Below are 22,944 nucleotides of genomic sequence, written 5' to 3'. Positions count from 1 at the left end.
TTTTTCACACGAATTCGTTAAATTATATTTTACACATAAAATGGCTTTCAAAGTCTCAACACTTAATTGTGATTTTTCTGATGTCCACACTTGATTTACCGTAGAAAAAACACGTTCAATCGCAGCATTAGTTCCTGGTAAGGACAGCGCGTATTCCACAATTTTTAATACATTATTATATGAAATATGGTTTCTTTGAAAATGATTAAACATTTCTATCCATTTATTCTCTATTGTCATTTTTGCTGATGCCCAAGATTCAACTTTTTCCTTATTCATATATAGTTTTAAATGTGATACCTCAGTAAAAAGATTAGTTTCGGAAATATCACTATTTGGGAAATTTTGATGAATATGCTCGAATGATTTTTGCACATCATGCCAATCAAGTTCTTTTTTTAATTCAACCCAATTAAAATGTTCGATATTGTTAAAATGTACCGTCCACTCTTCTAAATAATCTACGCAGTTTTTATAGAAGTTTTTAAAATGATTCATGGTATCTGCACGATTTATTGCACCTTCTTCTTCTAGCTGCCTTATAGTATTACGGATAGTAATGGGAATAAAAATTGTATCTAACCGCTGTTGACACTGAAATTTTAAATTATTAAGTTCATTTGCTACTTCAATTGCCGAAATTTTGTCACCTTCAATAATTTTTATACTATTTTGAAAAAGAGCTGCTTGATTGTGTACAAACTCTAGCCAAATTTTTGAATATTCTTTTTCAAAAAGCTCTTTTAAAATTCTAGGACATCTATCCTGTGATAGAAAGTAGGACTTCAAAGGATCGTATAGTTTCAAAATTCTTTCGACAGCTGGCAAAAGAGCTAACCAGCGTGTTTTACTATATCCAAGCATTTTGTGATATTCGACTTCCGCATCTTGACAAAATTCTTTAAGACTTTCAACGCGCACAGTGTATATATGAAAATAACAATAAATTTTAACAATAATATTTTCCACATCTATGGGCAACAAGTCAGCAGCTGTTTGAATAGCATTATGTATTATGTGCGCTGCACAACCAACACCAATAATATTTTGACTAAGGTTTTGGTTTAATTTATAAAAAATATTATTGGTACCCCTTCTCACTTTTCCTCCAAAATTTGCATTTGTATTGTCTCCACAATATGCGATTATTTTGTGTTTTAAATTGTTTTGTTCCAAAATATTAATAATGGAACTGAAAATTATTTCCGAAGTTTCGCCAGGCAAAGAAACAAAATCTAACATTCTAATTTTTATTCCAGTTTCCGAATCAAAAAATCGAATAAGGGTTGGAAATAATTTGATATCCTTATGATTTGATGCATCAGAGTATATGGATACAAAATTAATTTTCTCTAGATTTTTGCTTAATTCTGTAAATGCATATGGGGAAAGCACATTACGCACAATTGCCTCGGATTTAGTTCTAGCACAGGTAAATTTTTTGTTGAATAACTTTTTGACCACTTGTGATGTACAGTCCATAGATCGGAAGGAATGATTGTGATTAATAGTATGAAAAGACATAAGTCCTTCTGCCAATGCTAATTTCTTGTCTTCGTCTGCATATGTTGGTTTATGAAAATAGTCTTGCATTCTGGAGGAAGATGCAACAGCATCTACATATCTCTTATGTTTCTGCGTCTCCAAATGCTTTGTAATATCATGCCTCCCACCGTGCGCAATAGAAAATTCGCCATTGCATTTCTCACATCTTACTATGTGGTCGCTTTTTGTTTTTTTAAGAAAAGGAAATTCATTTCTTAGATCATCGTTGAATTTGCATCCTCTTTTCTTACTCATGTTAATAATCTAAAAAAAATTAAAATTATATGATTTTATACTATATAAAATTCAATGAGGGTGAAACACACCAAATCTGGCAAAGCTGCCTTGCACCAACCTGCCCTGCCCATAGAATAGCAGCCACTTTGAGACACATAAACCTGGTCTGGACATATTGCATCACAAAGATTTGCAAAGATCACATTTGCAAAAAGGAACATTTCTTGTAGTAAATACATTTTATAAACAATTTAAAAATAAAAATCCCCCCCAAATAAAAATCCCCCCAAAATAATAAAAAGGTATTCTATAAATAAAAGAAATCCTTAAAAACCATTGTTAAGTATTACACCAGCAATAATTTATACTGTCACCATTTCAAACTATTCCACACAGAATAAATTGAAGTAAAATCATTTTAAACCATGAGGTTCCACAATGGTCGCTAAGTGTGAAAATGGTCGCTAAGTGTGAAAAATGGTCATCAGTCACTTTTTTCAATGCCATTGTATCTTCCTGATTATTAAAGTGCAAATTCACTCAGTGTCAATCATGACTCCTGAGTCCATTTCAAAGTATTGTGCATAGAAATTTTAAAAATGGCTTGTTTCAATTTATTTTGGATAGAATCTTTTTTTAAATAGTCTAAGACAATTTAAAAAAAGAATCAACACAGAATACCACTATTTTAAAAAATCATATGCACAATAAATAACATATTATTTTAAAATACATTAAAAAAATAAAAGAAAAAACCTGGCTCACTTACCAGCAGGCAGGCAGAGTCAGCAGATCTTCGTAGCGATGGATGGAAGCACACAGGGAGCCTAGTATATACGCAACTGCAGTAACAATGACAATGATGAAGGATTGGATTGAGTTAAAGAATAAAAGAATTCTGATCTTAGAAGGTCATGACCTGCAGGCAGGCTGGCATAATTTCTTATGGAATGACAAACATAAAATGCACAAATACTTTCAAAATCATTTAATTGGAACTTTAGTGCAACAATGGCTCAAAATAAAAAAAACACTATGTGAAAACCCCAAATTGGCTATCACCAACAGAAAGAACGACACACCCAAATTTTACAGATTGGAACAAAATTCTAAGATACAGAGATCTAATTGATAGACAGGGAAATTTAAAAACAATTGAAGAATTGGCAGATCAGAATATGAAAGGTGATTGGCTAACCTACCTCCAAATTAAAACTAAATAGAATAAAGACACTAAAATATATGGTATTGAAACAGAACCACACGAATTGGATAAAATTATTCAAAGTCTGGACAGAAAGATGATAGGGAAAATATACAAATTCCTCTTGAAGTATCAAATGGAAGAGGAAATTGGAAACTGTAAAAGAACCAATGATAAAATGGGCACAGAACTTTGGCTATAACATTGAACTAGACAAATGGGAAAAATTTTGGGGAATAAATTTAAGAATGACACTATCAATCCCATACAAGGAAAACCAGTACAAAATGCTTTATTATAGATGGCATCTGGCACCGTCAAGGTTGGCCAAAATTTCAACAAATACCTCGCTAAATTTCTGGAAATGTGATTCAATACATCATGGCACATATTATCATTTATGGTGGACTTGTGAAGAGGCAAAAAAATTCTGGAAAAGGATCAAAAATTGGTTGGAAGAAATAACAAAGGTTAAGTTAGATTGGAAACCTGAACTCTTTCTATTAGGAATTATACCGATGAAATACAAAAAAGAAATACAATATCTAATATTACGCATACTTACAGTAGCAAGGATCGCTTTCGCCCAGAAGTGGAAAAATAAACTAAACCTAAATGAAGAAGAAATAATAAGAAAAATTATGGACTGTGCCGAAATGGATATATTAACAAAAGAAATACAGGGAAAAGAAGAATCAGAATTTTATTGGATATGGGATAATTGGTATATAGTTGGATGGAACAAAGGAATCACAGACAGTGGTCACATTGGTTTTGCCCCGTTTTATGACCTCTCACACTCTCACACACCCACACTCTCTCTCACACACACACCCACACTCTCTCTCCAATGTTCCCTCTAATTTTTTTTCAGTGTGAGCGGAAAAGTATAGTGTTTGAGCGGTACATTTTCATGACTGAGCACCTGAATTTTTTTAACAGATGTCACCTAAGACAACAACAAAATCAGTATTATTTGAAACTCAAAGTTATGTTTATTCAAGGTACCCGCTTAATTAAAAGTGTTATATAATATCAGTATCACTTAACAACGGTCCTGCTTAGCAACCAAAATGTTGGCTCAGAAAGTCTAGCTTTTGAAGCACGCAAATCTTAAAGCTATTGTTACAACACCCTCGCACCCCTAACCCTTTAGAAAAAAAACCTCAGGGGTCTTCAAACCTGACAGCTTTAAGACTTATGGACTTCAACTCCCAGAATTCTTCCTCCAGTCATATTGGCTCAGAAACTCTGGCAGTGAAGCATGCAAGTCTTAAAGCTGTCAAGTTACAAGACCCTTGTACCCCTAACCCTTTAGAAAAAAAACCTCAGGGGTCTTCAAACCTGACAGCTTTAAGACTTATGGACTTCAACTCCCAGAATTCTTCCTCCAGTCATATTGGCTCAGAAACTCTGGCAGTGAAGCATGCAAGTCTTAAAGCTGTCAAGTTACAAGACCCTTGTACCCCTAACCCTTTAGAAAAAAAACCTCAGGGGTCTTCAAACCTGACAGCTTTAAGACTTATGGACTTCAACTCCCAGAATTCTTCCTCCAGTCATATTGGCTCAGAAACTCTGGCAGTGAAGCATGCAAGTCTTAAAGCTGTCAAGTTACAAGATCCTTGCACCCCTAACCCTTTAGGGAAAAAAACCTCTGGGGTCTTCAAACCTGACAGCTTTAAGACTTATGGACTTCAACTCCCAGAATTCTTCCTCCAGTCATATTGGCTCAGGAACTCTGGCAGTGAAGCATGCAAGTCTTAAAGCTGTCAAGTTACAAGATCCTTGCACCCCTAACCCTTTAGGGAAAAAAACCTCTGGGGTCTTCAAACCTGACAGCTTTAAGACTTATGGACTTCAACTCCCAGAATTCCTCCTCCAGTCATGTGGTGGCGACATCATCTGCTCCATCTTCAGGTTTTTTCACAGGGGCAGGGCTGCCGCTGAAGATGCCGACGAGCCTCCCCCCCCACCAGAATAACTCCTTCCTTGCTGGGGCGGAGAGAGGAGGAGGGGGAGGGAAAAAACACCGGCGTTGCTGGTCGCCGCGGGCTAGCCTTAACTCTTCCTTCTCTTCCACACTCCCTTTTCCTTAGGTTACGGGGTGGGAAAGGTCGTGAGAACGGCTCTGTGTCCACTCCAAACACGGCTTCCTTGTTTTTTTAAATCCTGGCTTGTTAGTGGGGGGGGGGGGATGGACAACAACAACACTCCGGCCAGATTCACAAGACCCGGGAGTCCACTTGAGTGGGAAGGTGTGAATTCGATCCCAGAGATGCGGGGGGGGGGACTTCCTCTGAAAGGAAGCGGACCGGGAAAAGGACCACCAATCGACCCTCGCGCCCCCAACACCCCCCCCCAGCGGAGAGATGGGAGGGCAGTTTGGAAGACGCACAATTGAAAAGCTTTGCACCATACGCTACTCCCCCCCGCAGCCGCCCTCTCCCCTCCCCGGGAAGAGACCCCGCGCCTTTAAAACTGGCGCGCTCGGCCAGAAATATAGCGAGCTTCGCAGGTGTGTGGGGGTGGGGTGGGGGGAGAGATGGAGAAGAAGTGGGGAGGCCCCCGTGATTGACAAGTTCCACAAAACTTTCTTTTCTCTGGCGATGAGAACCGCTGTGTTGGTTGCCATGCGAACGGATTTCTCTCCCCCCCCCTTTAAGTTTTTTTTAAAAAACCCCACCAGCGCCTCCTTCTCCTCCTCCACATCTCCCCCCCACCCCACCCCCTTCATCCGCAGGCAGCCAAATTGGGGCGAATGGGGAGGAGGGGGAGCCATGCAAGAAGGGACATTCAGAAGGAAGGCAGCGTGAGGGCGACGTGGGGGAGCAGCGAACTCCGGCGTGCTTGGCTGAAGAAGCCCCCCCTCCCCTCAATAGTCCCTCTGTTGCCTTTCCAGAGTTGGGAGAGAAAGCGGCCTTGGCTTCATTGAGGCTTGGCTTATTCCGGGCAGGGGGGGGGGAAGAGAGAGAGAGGGGGGGGGCGAGTAGCCTTTTTCCCACGCGCTTTTTGGGCAACCTGGCAGATCGGAGAAAATTCTCTCTCTCTCTCTTTTTAAAAGGAGGTTGGGAAGGCAGGCCGAGGTTTTTGGGGTCGGCTTTTCCTGTCCCCCTTCCTTACACACGCAGAACTCTCCCGCAGCCTTCTTAACGCCCCCTCCCTTATGCACCTAATTGTGACACACACACACACAAAATCCGCCTTAACTCTTTGCTGAACTGGAAAAAGAAGAAGGCGCTCCCGGAGCCAAACCGGGCGAGTTTGCAACCAACTTGGGCGCGAGCATTCCATGAACCCCCCCCTTCACCCCCCCTGCACCCCTTTCCAGAGCGCTGCCCTCCCCCCCTCCCCTCAACCCCACGGGAGCAAAAGTTGCAGTCTCGCCCTTGGAACGGATTTCCCCGACTTCTTCTGTCCGCGGATGGGCCGTTTTCGCACCTGTGGGAAACTCCAGAGAAAATTATAATGCCCCGGTTAAAGTTCTTGGTGCGAATAAAGGGCTCGTTTTCTTTCTTATTCCTCCCCGAACCCAGAAAAAAAGTCTGGGAGTTGGGAAAAGAGTCTGGAAAGCCGCGTTTGGCTTCCCGCTTTCCCTTTAGGGGTGTCTCGGGCGGCGGGGGGAGTTTCCTTCCTTGCTGGGGCGGAGAGAGGAGGAGGGGGAGGGAAAAAACACCGGCGTTGCTGGTCGCCGCGTGCTCCCTTCCTTGCTGGGGCGGAGAGAGGAGGAGGGGGAGGGAAAAAACACCGGCGTTGCTGGTCGCCGCGTGCTCCCTTCCTTGCTGGGGCGGAGAGGGGAGGAGGGCCTCCTCCTCTCTCTGCCCCAGCAAGGAAGGGAGCACGCGGCGACCAGCAACGGCGGTGTTTTCCCCCCCATCTCCTCTCTCCGCCCCGAGCAAGGAAGGGAGCACGCGGCGACCAGCAACGGCGGTGTTTTTCCCCCCCCTCCTCCTCTCTCCTTAAATAAAATTAAATTATAATAAAATTACAATAAAATTATCAGAATAAAATAATACATTATTTATTTATTTACTCACCACCAGTGAGTAAGCGCAGCAGCTGCAACCCCAACAAGAAAGAAAGACGAAATAAAATGGAAACTCGCGCATGCGCCCTCAGCTAAGGAGTCCAGCCAATCAGTGAGCTGGTTGGGATGGAAAATTTTCAGCACGTGGCGTGCTGAAAATTTTCCATCCCAGCCAGCTCACTGATTGGCTGGAGTCCAGGCCAATCAAATTAGTGAGAGGGAGGCTGGGCTGGCTTAAATTTGTAGGTAGCATAGAACGAAACGATGAGCCAGCCCAGCGAGCTAGCTAGCAGCTGATGGGCGGGGGAGCGGGAGCCTCCCCCGCCCAGACTGGCTTATCGTTTCGTTATATGCTACCAGGCTACCTACAAATTTAAGCCAGCCCAGCCGGGGAGGGCGGGCGGGGTGGCGGCTGTTTTTCACCTCGCCCAGAGAACTTCCACGTGGCTTCTGCCGGGCGGCGAGAGAGCCGCGGAAGCAAGTGAAAGTTGTCTGCAAGGGCAGCAAGGCTGAAAAACGGACTCTGCGGCAGGAGAGCCGCAGGGGAGGGCGGCGGGACGCGACCACGCCTCGCAGACTTGCGGCGTGGTCACTGGGAAGCCAGGAAGGCAAGCGCACAGCACAGGCGCCGCCACAAAGCTCCGTCCGTGACCGAGACAATAAGACAATAAAATTATCAGAATAAAATAATACATTATTTATTTATTTACTCACCACCAGTGAGTAAGCGCAGCAGCTGCAACCCCAACAAGAAAGAAAGACGAAATAAAAATGGAAACTCGCGCATGCGCCCTCAGCTAAGGAGTCCAGCCAATCAGTGAGCTAGTTGGCCAGCTCACTGATTGGCTGGAGTCCAGCCAATCAAATCAATGAGCGGCAGGCTGGGCTGGCTTAAACTTGTAGGTAGCATAGAACGAAACGATGAGCCAGCCCAGCAGCTGATGGGCGGGAGCTGCGCGCGCCAAAAAAAGCGTGCCTTTTTAAAAAGCGGGCGGGACGCGGGAATATGCGTCAAAAGGCGGGTGTGTCCCGCCAAAAGCGGGACGTCTGGTCACCTTAGTCTATATATGACTGCTTTTTTGCTGCAGCAACAGTAGAAAAATGTATGGTATATGGCAGAGTTTCCCACCCTTTCCTGCTTTGCAGACCGGCAGGTGAGGAAGAGGGGATAGTTCTGTGTGACAGCCATAACACACATGTGCAGCCCCATGCACATGTACCCACTATTCACACAAATGGAGCACACATGCACATGCTTTCCCATTGCTCAAGCAAGTGCAGATGCCTGTGAATGTTCACCCAATGCTTCCATGGCCCAGTTGCAAGCAGCTCATGGCCCATTAGCAGGTTGCAGGCTAGGAATTGGGGACCCCTGGTCTATGGTATTTAGTAATATGGTGCTATTGGTTGTTTGTTGTGAGACAATCATTTATTGATTCTACTTGATTCCCTTTTTGTTGTTATAGGACAGACAGGTTTAATGGTGGTAAAAATAAGTAAGATTATCCCATTTGAAGGCTATGCAGGAGATTATGGAAACACAGAGAAAAAAATTCTCCATAATGTCCTGAAGAAAGGAGACAGTTATTTTAATACTGGAGATCTTTTGAGGGAAGACCATGAAGGTTTTATCTATTTCCATGATCGAGTGGGAGATACTTTCCGGTGAGTCTCACTATTCATTCAGTTAGTAAATTGGATCTGTAGTTTTGCTTATGTGGAGTAAGATACCGAATGGGCCATGATTCATTTGTGTTCACTGTTACTTTATGTCTTTTTATTGCAGTTAAAAATTTGTAATTTATTTGATTGAGGAAAGTACTGTCCAAAGATAGAGAACCAGTTTGGTCTAATGGTTAAGGCACCAAGTTAGTGATGAATACTTGGTTAATCCCCTCAAAACTGTGGATCCTGCAATGATGATGGTGGAGGAGGAGGAGTTCAAAGATGCTGGCTAATCCTTAGATAACTAATCTAGGATTTTGATTCAGTGAATTTGATTAATGAAATATCCAATATGAATCAAATCTCAAAGCAAAATAATCTCAAAGCAGAAACAAAGAGCTTTAAGAACCAAATTATTGTGGTTTTTTTTTTTGCTATCCTACAATACACTATATCACTGTATTTACATTGTGGGAATGTGTGAACCAACTCCCAGATTTCCCCAATGAGCATACATCATAAAGTTGCTAGGGCTGAAAAATACTCTATAAATCACAATGAATGCCAAATAACAACAGAACTATAAACCTACAACCCCCTATCTATGGCACCAACACATACAGGGTACTAATGATGGCCCAAGTCTGGTAATAATTGCCTGCAAGGAAACAAGCAAGCTCAGAGACCACTAAAACCTAACATTTCAACAAGGAGCTACACGGGTGATATTCAGCCAGTTCTGACAGGTTCTGGAGAACAGGTAGCAGAAAGTTTGAGTAGTTTGGAGAACCGGCAAATAGGCTGGACCCACCCCAGCTGCCTCCCAGCTGATTTCTTTTGTTGCCCTGAACAGGAGAATGGAGCTGGAAAGCAGGTTAGTGGGGTGGGGAGGGAATGGGTATTTTGCAGTATCCCTTCCCCTGCCACGCCCACAAAGCTATGGCCACAAAAGTATACCACACCCATAAAGCCACGCCTACAGAACCAGTAGTAAAAACTTTTTGGATCCCACCACTGATGAGCTGCATATATTCTTTTCTAATGTATAATATATTTTGTTAGATTTTATGTGATGATGATCTAATCCATGTTTATATTATAATCATTCAATGGTTTGCTCCATGAACGTGGTTAACAAAGTAATTATCACTCATTTTCTTTTAACCTTCTCTCAGCCATTAAGTAATATTTTCCCTGATCATAAATCCAGAAAGAAATCTTGTGAGTGAAGCCATCTACAGGAATATCCAAATGCTAAATAATACATTATTAATACAGTCTATCAACCTATGAAAGAAATAAATCCCTCCTGTTTTGACAGCTGGAAAGGAGAGAACGTGGCCACCACTGAGGTTGAGATGACATTGGCAGTTTTGGATATCATTGAGGAAGTCAATGTATATGGAGTACCAGTGCCAGGTGAGTTTGAAACACCTATACACTCTTCTACACACTCTTTCCAATGGACATTTAGAAATCTGATTTGCAGAAGATTCTTAATCTGGTTACTGGATTTACCCATTTAGAGGGCTTGTGTAATATCCTTCCTCATACATTCACCTTAATCCTAACCCTATTGATTTATTTGTCAACTGGTATGCCTCCTCAGCCATAGGGAGGAGCTTATTGAACTTCCAGGTGTTCCATAGGGCTGGAACTGCAATAGAAAAGGGACACTTCTAAGGACCCATAAGGTGACAATGTTTAAAAGAAGGAACCTGGAATGTGCCTCCAAGGAAGTCTCAGGGAGAGGCAATCCTTTAGTAACCAGGCCCTGTGACAAGTAGAGCTTTAAAGGTGGTACCAGTACAATTATGCCCTGAAGGAAACTGGAAGCTAGTGGAGTTCGTGGCACGACATAACCGCGAACGTCAAAAGTGCGCCGACAAAACTGCGGCGCTAAAATCGCGATGCCAACAGCGCGCCGACAACAGCGCATCGACAACAGCGCGCCGACAGAAGCACGATTTAAGTTAAGGTAAGGTTTAGGGTTAGGTTTAGGGTTAGGTTTAGGGTTAGGTTTAGGGTTAGGTTTAGGGTTAAGTTTAGGGTTAAGTTTAGGGTTAGGTTTAGGGTTAGGTTTAGGGTTAGGTTACAGTGTGCTTCTGTTGGCGCGCTGTTGTCGGCGCGCTTCAGCGCTCATTCGTCTCCGCGGTTTTGACGGCACGGTTTTGTCACCGTGCTTTAGTCACACGCGCTTTTGTCATACGCGCATTTGTGGTGGAACCAGTGGAGTTAGCATTGCAGGGCGTGTAACATAAGCAACCTTGAAGCCCAACCCAATGGTCTTCAGAACTCAATATAGAACACACTGCAGTATTGTAATCCAAACAACAAAGTGGTCAAGGCATTAGAATCTGGAACATATTCATATTTGTAATAATCTGCTCTTATTGCATTGTCTGACAACTATTTGGCACCCTTTTTTAGGGTGAATTGAGCCCTTTTAGGTAGATTGGGGGGGGGTCAAATGTTTCCCTTTAAGATCATTAATAGGAATATGCTGGAATTTGTCAGACAAAATAGCTGAAAGCTGCTTTCCAGTCTTAAACAAATACTGCATAGGTTTTTAGGGCAAAGTCTGGGCAATTTGATCCTGTTGCACCTCGGGAATCGGCAGTTTCCTCATGACTGTGATCATATATTAGGTCCATGTCTATCCATTTCCATCACAATGGAATGTATAGTGGAGTGTTATGTAATTCTTTCCTCCTTGAGATAAAAGGTTGTCTCTTCTTGCTTTAAAGAGGTGATGGTTCAACCATTCCTCAAAAAGACATTAGATTGAATTGTACTGGACAATGTTTGTCCAATCTCCAATCTTCCTTTTTAGGGAAGGTTGTTGAGAAGGTGGTCATTCACAATGGTGGGATTGATTTTTTTTTACTACCGGTACTGTGGTCATAGCTTGGTGTGGCTTGGTGGGCATAGCTTATGGGCATGGCAGGGGAAGGATACTGTAAAAACTCCATTCCCACTTCACTCCGGGGGAAGGATACTGCAAAATCCCCAATCCCTCCCAATCAACTGGGACTCGGGAGGCAGAGAATTGATGGGGCCAGTCAGAGGTGGTATTTACCAGTTCTCTGAACTACTCACAATTTCCGCTATCGGTTCTCCAGAACTGGTCAGTACCTGCTGAATACCACCTCTGGTCATGCACAAACTTTAGAAGATCATCTTTGTTTTGAATTATTGTAACATGATTTACATGGGGCTGTCCTTGAAAAGCATCTCAAAAGTTCAGTTGGTGAAAAATTTAGCTGCATGGGAAGTTATATGCACTCCATGATCAGTGCATGTTATACCTCTGATCTGCAAACTACATTAGTTGCCCATTTGCTTCTGGGTTCAACTCAAGGTGTGCTAATAACTTATAAAGCACTACATGAAATGAGATGAGGTTATTTGAGAAGCCCCTTCTCTCACACTGTATTTACTCACTGCACCAGATCTGGCAAGAGGGGCATCCTCCAGGTCCCATGAGCCAAGGAGTGTCATTTGGACCAATTATAGCTTCCATGTAGTCTTCCAAGAGTAGCCACATGCAGAGCAGTATTACAATAGTCTACACACAAGCTGACTAAGCTATTCATACTGTGAGAAGTATCTTCCAATCCAAGAAAGATGTAATTGGCACTAAAGAGAGATGTGTACAAAGCCCTTCTGGTGATAGCTGTCACCTCTTCATTGAACAGTAGTCAAATGTATGGAGTACTCTTTAAATTAGTGATGCCACCCCATCAAGAATTAAAGATAATAAATCAGTCCAACTTGCAGATGTTTAAAATGAAAATCACACAGAGTTGGCCTGTACCTCTTTCTCCCCAATCATCCTCCAAGATAGGGCCTCCACAGTTTTACTCAAATGGGTTTCTTTGCAAACTAGAGTGAGCCATAAAAAATTAACCAATGCAAATGAAGCCAAGAAGTATTTCACAGTTTAAGCATGTGATACATTCAGTCAATATACTGAAAGATTAGCACTGACAAACTGATTAGATTACTCATTACCTGTAGTCAGCTATTTCACAATAGCTTTGATTGATACAAATCCAAGGGTAGAAAAATCTAAGTTAGATAGAATTGAGAATATTTTCTTTCAGTTGGTGCCATCTTGAAGATTTACTATGCACTGCAAGTAGACCTGCAGCATTTTCCCCTTATGCAACTACTCTTTAGTTACATAATAAAAATGGATATTTTGTGATATGGAAAGTAGTATGATAAGGCTAAATCATAGCATCAGTCATGATCTGAGCATGAGATATTGTCAGCTTCATGGGGACAGAAGATAGAATGAGGGTCACCAGGCCATTTTGGTGTGGTTTCATAATGAATGAAAGTTGCTTTGCATGTAGCCTTATTGTCAATTATCCCATTCTGGTTTGTTCCAGGGCATGAAGGAAAGATTGGGATGGCAGCTATACGGCTGAAGGATGGGTGCCCATTTGATGGAAAGAAACTGTTCATACATACCAAGGATTATCTGCCTAGCTATGCCATACCCCGCTTCATTCGTATCCAGGTGAGAAATCGTTGATTTATGCTCTTGCTTACCATTAGAAAAAATAACTTAAAACCACATACCTCAGCATCTTAAAGTATAATAGAAGTGCTGATGCCAGTCATAATATTAGTGGAAAGGAAGTAAATGTAGGTTTGATTTTATTTAAAAAAAGAACAACAATAACTGGAATAAATTATAGTAAGAATTGCTAGCAATGAAAGTTATCAACTGAATCTGCATGGAGTTTCTTTGCTTTAAAAATACTTTCACTTTTTTTAAAAGTAGAAGTATATTGATTATTTATGAGTTGTAGTGGTTAGAGTACAGTACTGCAGGCTACTTCTGCTGATTGCCACCTGCCTGCAATTTGTCAGTTCAAATTTCATCAGGCTCAAGGTTGACTCAGCCTTCAATCCTTCTGAGGTGGGTAAAACGAGGATCCAAATTGTTGGGGGCAATACTCTGACTTTGTAAACCATTAAGAGAGGGCTGTAAAGCACTGTGAAGCGATATATAAGCCTAAGTGCTACTGTTATTAAAAAATCATAGCTAGGAATAAAAATGGAAGTGGGTTGGTACCGGTTCCCATTGGTTCGGGTGAACTGGTAGTGGCAATCATGACTGGGTTCTTGAACTGGTAGGGATGGCAGGCTGGTCATGCCCCTGAACCATGGTCGCCCATGCTGTTTGCCGGCATGTTTTTTTGTCATTTCATAATGTTCTGGGTATGTGCACCACAATTTAGAGGCAACTGCACATGTGCAAGCAATGTGCAGCAGGCGTGCACATGAGCAAAGTGAGCAGCACATGCACAAATGCCACAGTAATGCCGGCAGCAACCCACCCCTGGAGTAATGAAAATAAAAAGTGTATATAAATTCACTTGAGATGAATTTTAGCAAGGCAAGGCAATGCTGAAAATGGGGAAAGCCTTGGGCAAAGGTTGAAAAAGACAATTTGATGATGCTTGTGGGGAGTGGAGGAGATGGGGGGGACAGGTGAAGATATCACAAAGGGATGCCAGAGGAGATACAGGAGACGGGATAGAGAAGATTAAGGAAGGCAGTAGCCCATAATAAGAACTGAAGAAGGCAGGAGGAAACCTGGGTAAACACAGTAAAAGCAAACAGCAAGCAGAAAACACTGAATGAAGAGTAGGAAGACTGGGAGAAACAAACTTGCATATTTTGCATTCCTGGTACAGTCAAAGATAAGCATATCTCTGTGCTCAGGTTACCTGCCTCTAAGCTTGAAGAAGGCAAAAAAGCATTCATCCCCTTTCTGCAATTCAGCATGAAAATGTCCTAGTTACTCTTTAGTATACGACATATACTAATTTTTAATTTTTAAAGATAATCTGTCCTCAATATCTGTGACCTATTAGTTGTGCAATCGGATAGGTGGTGTAAACAGCTGTTCTTAATATCCCCAACATTTGATCATTCGTGCCTCACTACACAGTAAGAAGGCAGTGTGATGGATTTTCTCGTGGGGAAATAACACTCGTGGGGATCCATCGAACAGTTTCTTTCATTTGTCTCTCACTAGAAGGGAAGGGAAGAAAAATTCCCTAGCTTTGTTAATGAGGCAGGGCAATACTGAAGGACAAATTCCTGTCTCTGTTTTCACTGCTGCCTTATACTTCCTGCAGGAAAAGTTGGAGATCACAGGAACTTTCAAGCAGTGCAAAACTCAGCTGGTGAGTGATGGATTCAATCCTGCCACCATCAGTGATCCCCTTTTCTTCCTGGATGGCTCAGAGAAGAACTACATACCCATGACTGAGGAGATCTACTGCTCCATTTTAGAAAATAAAAGAAAACTCTGAAGGAAAATTCAAAGAGGAGCTTAGCAGTGTTACTTGAACAGCTTTGGAAGTGGCAAGATCTCTGATTGCAGCCATTCATGTTTTGATTTTGCTCAAGAAGGAAAGATATATGGCCAGAATATTAATTCTTCTTAATGTATTTGTATATTCTTGAGACATCTGTTTAATCCAGTAGCTGGGAATTTTTTTGGAAATAATAATAAAATGTTGCCATTTTCTCTTGCCACAAGAAACATTTACTTTGGAGTGAAGCTTATTCTCAAGAAAGTATTTGGGAAAGTTAATTCTTTTCCTTCAGCACCATTCCACATCCTGCTTTGTATCCAATGTGGGAGAAGTTATATCAAAGGAGGCTCAAAACATCAATATATTATTAAAATTCACATCAATACATGTTCATGCACATGTCTAACATTCCCCCCTCCTCAAAAGCACTCATTTCTAAACTCAGGTCCTGTCAAAATACCCCTTTGTATATTATTATTTTAAAATATATTTTAATATCAATGAAATCTAGCAACCAATCTTGGACAAGAGAGGCCTGGATTCAAATTACCATTTGAGCTGTATGCTCACTGGATGAATTGGGCCACTTTTTCTCACCTTAATTGATCTCATAAGCCTGCAATTAAATTGGTAAAAATATGGGAGGACCCTCATCACACTTTTGTATCCCATCTCAAGGAGGGAAAAAAGGGATATTGTAATTTTCACCTTGACAAACAAGATCAAAACAGCCACTTCCACAAATATTTTAGATTTTTTAAAAAGTGAGAACTATATTGCAACAACCAGAGAAACATGATACTCAAAGCACAACTGTAGTGTGCTTTCATGCTTTTCTGCTCATCCATCTGAGAAGTATAAATCTGTTTCAAATTCAATCTGAAGTTCAAATTGAATAAAACTCAGGAGCGTTCCTAGTTAGAAGTACCTCTTATGGGCAGCCTAAGCCTATAAGAGATACTCTGATGCTTTCTAGAAGTGATGGGAGAAATTCTCCCAGAACTCCTAAAAGGAGATTACCATTGGAGTTTGTGCTATAAATTAAGAGATGTAGATCTATTTTTTGTAATCTAATCTAAGATTTTGACAATGCACATCTATTCTTTCTGTTCAGACTTCAATGGAAACAATAGACATATAAATATAATTTTATCATCCTGAGAGAATAATATTCATAATTCCAACAGCAATTATGTGAAGAGAATATTTGATCATGAAATCAATTTGGTAAATCAATATGTTAATCATTTATTAACATAAAATAATTTATTTCCTGCTTCTTCTATTTTTGAAACTATTGTACATGGGATGGTCATCATATAGACAGAGCTGAGATTTTACTGACTTTTTTTCTTCTCTTTCTTTTTTCTTTTCTCCTTTTTTTTTCTTTATTATTATTTTCCCCCCCAACTTTCTTGGTTTTAATACATCTTAGACTGTGTTTGATAAAAAGGTATACCATGTACGGGCTCTGGGAAGTCGGGAGGGGGGAAGGGAGGTGGGGTCATAGGGTCATAGGGAGGAGTGGGGAAATATAGCATGTACCAGATTTTAAAGTAACATGATTGCACTTGTATACTGTTGCTTTTTTTAATTTTAGTATAAAAATAAGAAGCTGAATACATAGATAGTAGAAATACACCAAAGCGAGGAGCAGAGGGAAAGAAGAGGGAGGGGTAGAGAGGGTGGGAGAGAGGATCGGAAGTAGGGTGAGATGGAAGGGAGGGGGAGAAAGGAGTGACAGAGGGGGAGGGGAAGTAGGAGAGGGGAATGTTGGAGGGGAGAAAGGAAAGTTGGAGGGGGGAGTAAGAAAGGGTGTATGGAGGGTTGAAGTGGTATATTGGTTTTGTATTTTGGGGAGTACAAGGATGGCTGTGTTTATTGCCCAATGTTATATGGCCCCAATCATGCACAGTATATATGTGACTGTATGAAATGAAAATGAAAAAATGAAAATAAAACATTTGAAAGCAAAGAAGATTGTAGCTGTGATCATAATTGCAATTGAACAGCCATAACCATTTACATAGGCATTTATCAAAAACTTACATTTCTTGAAAAGGGAAATTGGGGGGGGGGGGCAGATCTTCTGAGAACCTTTCAAATTCTTCATCTTGAAAACCGAATTAATACTTTGCCAAACTTTAGATCATGTTATAAGGAATAACTTGGGAGAAAGATAATTTACCCAGTATCAGACAATAAACTTGAGGATAAGCAAACTTGAGGGTAAGCAGCGATTTGAACTCTAGGGTAGGCCTACTTTAACATTTATATGATTTACTATCCCTTGCTTAAACACTTTTCTTTGCCAATAGTACTAAACTTTGGAACTGCTTTGCAAACTCAATAAACTCTTGGCAACATTGCTCTAATAAAATAATCAAGTCACCTGAATTGCATTATTCCAACAAGTTCTGACTTTCTTTATTGGGCACAATGAATTATGCTTTTGCGGTCAACAACCTTTCTTCATCACTTTCAGTTGTCAGAAAATATTCCCAGGAGGGAAGCCATTTGGAATGTGGCCTTGAGGCAAACCTGGTTAGGGAGCAGCAGTTTGATGGCCTTGATTGAGGTCAGCAACTAAGCAGGGTTGAAACTGGCTAACATTTGGAAAGGGGGTCACCAGGAAATCTCAGGGTTGAGATTGACATAATCTAGATGTCAAAGAAACATGAGAGGCAACAATGGAAAATCACTTCTGTATTATTGTCAAAAGAATTATATACCGTAGATACAGCCGCAAAGGCACAAGGAATTGAACTCAACTCAAAGGACCTTTTATTGAGGTAAACATGAGATTTACAACAAAAGACATTTACTTTGGCATAGAAATCCTTTACGGAATACAACTTAAATCTAAAATACCTTATACTCAGTGGTGGGAATCAATTTTTTTTTACTACTGGTTCTGTGGGTATCTTTTTGTTGGTGTGGTGTGGCTTTGTGGCCATGGCTTTGTGGCCATGGCTTTGTGGCCAAGGCAGGGGAAGGATACTACAAAATTCCTTCCCCACTCCTGGGGGAAGGTTACTGCAAAATCCCCATTCCCTCCCTACCCCACTAACCTGCTTTCCAGCTCTGTTCTCCTGTTCACGGCAACAAAAGATTAGCTGGGCAGCTGGGAGTCAGTGGGAGCGGGCCCACTTATTTTCTGGTTTGAACTAAGCTTAATTTTTTAATGCATTCCAAGAAAAACCCTTTAATTTTATATTACTTTCTCTAGAAGGTTCAAAGTATCGAAACTTATAGCAATTAGTTGTTCAACTGTTCGACTATCTGAGTCAAATCTCTTTCCCTTCCTCTCTTTCTATCCTCCTGTTATGCGTGCAAGTAAGATATAATAAGTTAGAGCAGCTGCTCAGAACTAAAACTTAAAACATGTATAAAATAAAAACATGTAGAGAATAAAAATTTGATTGCATTAAATCAAATTGGGGGAAAGATCAATTGTGCTAAATTGGCTTTATCCTATAGGAATGGCATTTCATGCAGATAACACAATTGTTGGGGACACAGTGGTCTAATGCTTAAAATGCTGGACTTATCAACCAGAAAGTTGACAGTTCAAGATCCAAGCATCACATGATAGGATGAGCTCCTATTTTTGCCCCATCTCCTGCTACCCTAGCAGGTTAAAAACATGCAAATGCAAATAGATACATGGATACCATTTCAGTGGGAAGGTAACACCATTCTGTGTGCCTTGGCATATAGTCAGGGGGGTCATATGGCCATGGAAGTGTCTTTGGACAATCTAGGCTCCCTCTGCTAGGAAACAGAGGGAAACCACTCCCTAGATTCAGACTCAACTGGACAGAGAACCTTTACCTTTAACACAATTGTTGAACATTCATTGGTTATTTATTCTTACTCAGCCTGCTCCCATGTTCATTGCTTTTTACAAGAATTCTAATGCATATTTGCTCCACTGACCTAACTCCAACCCAACATGTCCCAGGCCAGAGATCCACTTTTTTTGCTTTGATTTCTGACTCCATTTCAACCCCAGCTTATGTTGAGGTAGCCTTAGGATAGCCTTAGTTGTATTATTTTCAAATTGTATTATCACTTTTCCCAACCTATTTGCTGATGTCCAAGGTGCACATCAAGATGTATTAAATCTGTAAGGCTTTGTCACCTATTGGCATGGAGGGGAGACTGATTGCACTGACAAACAGGCAATGGAAGCAATGTGGAGAGTAAACATCATGCTGACCATACAGTACTCTGATTCATGAATGGGTGAAAAACACTTCACCTCAACAGTAGGGAAGGCTCTATGAGACAGTGACTATATCAAAGGTATTCCATAAACTTTATGGTTGCATATTGTTTAGTCAGGTTGGGAATTTTAGAAGTAATAATCCAATACACTGCAACAAACAGGGAAAGGTTGATTTTCCATCTCTAGTTTCCGTGTCTGCTATATATTCTGCAGATTGTGTAGAGCTCCTAAAACCTGAAATCCCATGCTCCCAAAGCCACTCAATTTTATCAGGGTTCAGATGGAGTCTGTTGCCTCCCATCCACATCCCACTGTAATCCCGCTGATTACAGATGTATGCTAGGATCTTCCAGTCTACCAATCAAAGGCCAGACAAGGAATAATGGAATGAAACTGCTCAAGAAGAGATTCAACCTAGAAATAAGGAGAAATTTTCTGACAGTGGGAACAATCAACCAATAGAACAGCTTGTCTTCAGAAGTTGTGGGAGCTTCATCACTGGAAACTTTCAAGAAGAGACTAGACTGCCACCTGTCAGAAATGGTGTGCTTGGGTGGGTGGGGGGTTGGACTAAATGCTTGGACAGGGGGTTGGACTAGATGACCTACCAAGTACCTTCCAACTCTGTTATTCTGTAAACTTCTGTAACTAAGTTGATCCTTTGTCAATCCAAAATATCAGCTTGAACCTTCTCTATATTACATAATTAATTAAATCATGATTATAGTATGTTAGTCTCAATACCTAGTTGCAAACCTTTTAAGCCTATTTAATTATATTATAATCTCACTTAGAGCTCATTTGTAGAACATACACATTGGAACATACACACTGCATATTGTACAGAAAAATACAGTATTCTTTACCCATGGTCTTGGATCGTATTGTTTCCCAGTTGATTGATTGATAGGATTTTGGAAAGAATAAGTAAATACAGTAAATATGTCACTTTGAATAACTAAGAGAAAGGATAAACTAATCAGTCTAATTTATGCTGATTACAAGAAACCTTAATGCCTAGCATTTAGGTTGTATAAATGCTAACAATATTGATTTTATTAGTGTGAGTATTTCAAAATCTTCCTAAATAATTCTAGTTGAATTTGCAGATTTGTTATTCTGTCATCAGTATTTTTATAGAAGAGAGAGGAGAGATTAGGAAAGTAAAAGAACAAGTGATTTATTTTATCTTATCATTATTTGTTATAATGAAGATGAACTATAATGAAAAGAAATTACAGATTATATGATCAGAAAGAGTGGTCTCCTAGAATGGTAATATGAATCTCAGAATGATTTTTTTATGAAGGCTGCCAGACCCTTAAATATAGGATTCCATGATTGGTTGGATTAAAATTATTTTTCATGGTAGTTACAGTGTTTAATGGAGCCCAGATTACTAAATGTTGCTGTAAACTACTGCTATTAAAAAGCAAGCTTCTGATGGCCCCAAGGTATGAAATAAATTAATCTACAAAATGTAGTTATTTCTTGACAGTTGCTTTGCTAGTATTCACATGAGTTTGATTAACTGTGTAGATGACCGTATAATCTGTAATTTCCTGTAGGATATCTGGAGATTGGCCATTGAAGGAGTAAAAGTGTTAAATATGGATATAGAAATAGAAACTACTTTGAATCAAAACTTCAGAATAGTGTAGGTTAAATAAAAGGTTAAATAAAAATAAATAAATAGACAAGTATCAATGTGCAAAGGACAATATGCAAAAATCCTGTTGATCAAAAAACCCAACTAATTTAGATTTAGTCACTAGGATTATCCATTTTCTCTGTTATAATGGGTCTGAAGCAAATAAAATGGCTACCAGATCTGATCACCAAAATATCTGAATGATCAGTAGATGGCAGAAGAGAGGCCCAGAAAACCTTTTCTTCAATATATTGAAATTCAGATTTTTGCAGCATATTACTGCTAAAAAATATCAGTAACAACTGAGGCATTGGAAGAGAAGATTTAAAAACAAATGAGCAATTATTTGATTACTAAGATTTTTTTTTACAGAAAAAATACTGTCAAAGAATAATCTCACTTAATTAGCAGAAAGCTTATATTGGCAAAATCAGTTATGATCTGCTGCACAGCTGTCAATTTTCTTAGATTGTAAGTATCTATATAATTTTCCACTTTTGGTGTTAAATAAGGGAAAATCCAACTAGGTATCTTGTCATTTACAAAATCAATATGCCAAATTATGTATTATTTATAAAAGTGTGTTAGTAAAGGGTTTTCTTAACCAATTTCCCTTTCAAAATCATTTCTGCAATTTAATCCTCATCCCCTTTTGGGATTCTAACTGTGCATAAATCCTACTTTCAATGCCAAAACTCAGTTCTGGAATTTGTGAAATGATAGTGTTGTTCCTGAGTATGCGAATATTTCTTAAAACGTTTGTTACAAATTAACCATAAAGAGTCTGCCAAATGCAGAGAGATAAAAGGACATGTTCTGAGCACATCTGAATTCTGTACTTTTATTGATTGTCTTACTTAAGGTTTGGTAACAGATAAATATTAACCGAGAGGCAGCTTGCCAAAGACTATGTGTAATCATGTGGCTATTTATCTACTTCCTTGCAAAATGAAGGAAATGTATCCAGTTCCTTCTTTCCCAGGATTTATGACTGTGTTTGTAGAATTTTAAAAGAATTCTAGAGACGAGGTTCGGAGTAGAAGAATAAAGTTACTTTTTATTATCCAAAAATCAGAGCTAATTTGAAAACGGTTTGCAAAGCGTTGGTGGGTCTCACCCTGACTTCACCTGAGTCACAAAGGAGAGCCACACCAAATTCGAAAGTGAAACAGCAGTTATACCCTACCTAACTCCTCCTACTCCTGGTCAGCTAGCCTGACGAGGGTGGTTACAGACCAATCAGAGACAATAATTACCCTATCTTTTACCTTATTTGGGAATACAATTTTTAACCAATTAGCCCTTGGCATCCTTCTGGCCAATCAAGCAATCACATTTTTCCCGCTGAATTCATAGCCACTCCTCTTACAGTTCATTGTTCTCCTCTCAAGTATTTACATATTCCTTCTCTCCGCCATTACCACGTGGTATAGCTCCCCCTAGGGGACTATTTCAGTAAAATATAAACACTTTATATTATTTTATTACTCCAATTCCCCCATTTCTTATTTGGTGATTTGTTTAATATTTTCTTTTATTTCTTTCAATCTTTCTTTCTCAGTTTCAGTATTTTTCATAGGGTGTAGAGTGTCCATACTTTCCAACAGGTGTATTTGGTTACCAATTTCTTTTAGTACCATCATTGTTTTCTCTGTTTGTTGGGCCTGCATAATACTTTTCACAGTTGTGATTACTAAGTTTCTTATTACCGGGATTAGACATGGCAACAACATTAATCCAATAAAAATTACACCAACCATAAATAAGGCTTGCTTCCAGTTTCTGAAAATGTCCCCTAGGAACCCTCCTTCATCTAACAGGCCAGTCCAGGTTTGTGAACCACATTTTCGGAAGGCTATCATATCCATTGCTCTACATACATCTAATGAAAGCTCCCATTTTTCTTCTTTGGTGACCACCGTATGATTAAGATATTTTAGTAATGCTGTCCCAGGTTGTCCACTAATAATTCCCAGTCCAACCCACAGGGTCACATTATACCTTGTGAGTAGGCCTGGGTTATGGCAAGTAATGCTCTGTTCT

The 22,944-nt window shown here is 40.1% G+C and overlaps 1 protein-coding gene across 1 annotated transcript in view; it reads left to right on the top strand.

Moving 5' to 3' along the window:
• The window catches only part of LOC148046040 (long-chain fatty acid transport protein 2-like), a 28,061-nt gene extending 12,992 nt beyond the window's left edge, over positions 1-15,069 (top strand). Inside the window, exons 6-10 of the mRNA XM_087714455.1 lie at positions 535-556; positions 8,477-8,675; positions 9,997-10,094; positions 13,073-13,203; positions 14,837-15,069. Coding sequence (XP_087570581.1) covers positions 535-556; positions 8,477-8,675; positions 9,997-10,094; positions 13,073-13,203; positions 14,837-15,013 — 627 coding nt within the window. The 3' untranslated portion in view covers positions 15,014-15,069. The remainder of the gene's footprint in view (positions 1-534; positions 557-8,476; positions 8,676-9,996; positions 10,095-13,072; positions 13,204-14,836) is intronic.
• Positions 15,070-22,944: the final 7,875 nt, after the last annotated feature.

This window comes from Thamnophis sirtalis, unplaced genomic scaffold (assembly GCF_051295495.1).
Source record: "Thamnophis sirtalis isolate CommonGarterSnake01/CBP01778 unplaced genomic scaffold, rThaSir2_p1.2 scaffold_4, whole genome shotgun sequence".
In the NCBI taxonomy this organism is placed as follows: Eukaryota; Metazoa; Chordata; class Lepidosauria; order Squamata; family Natricidae; genus Thamnophis; species Thamnophis sirtalis.
This window is presented reverse-complemented; position numbering and strand designations above follow the sequence as displayed.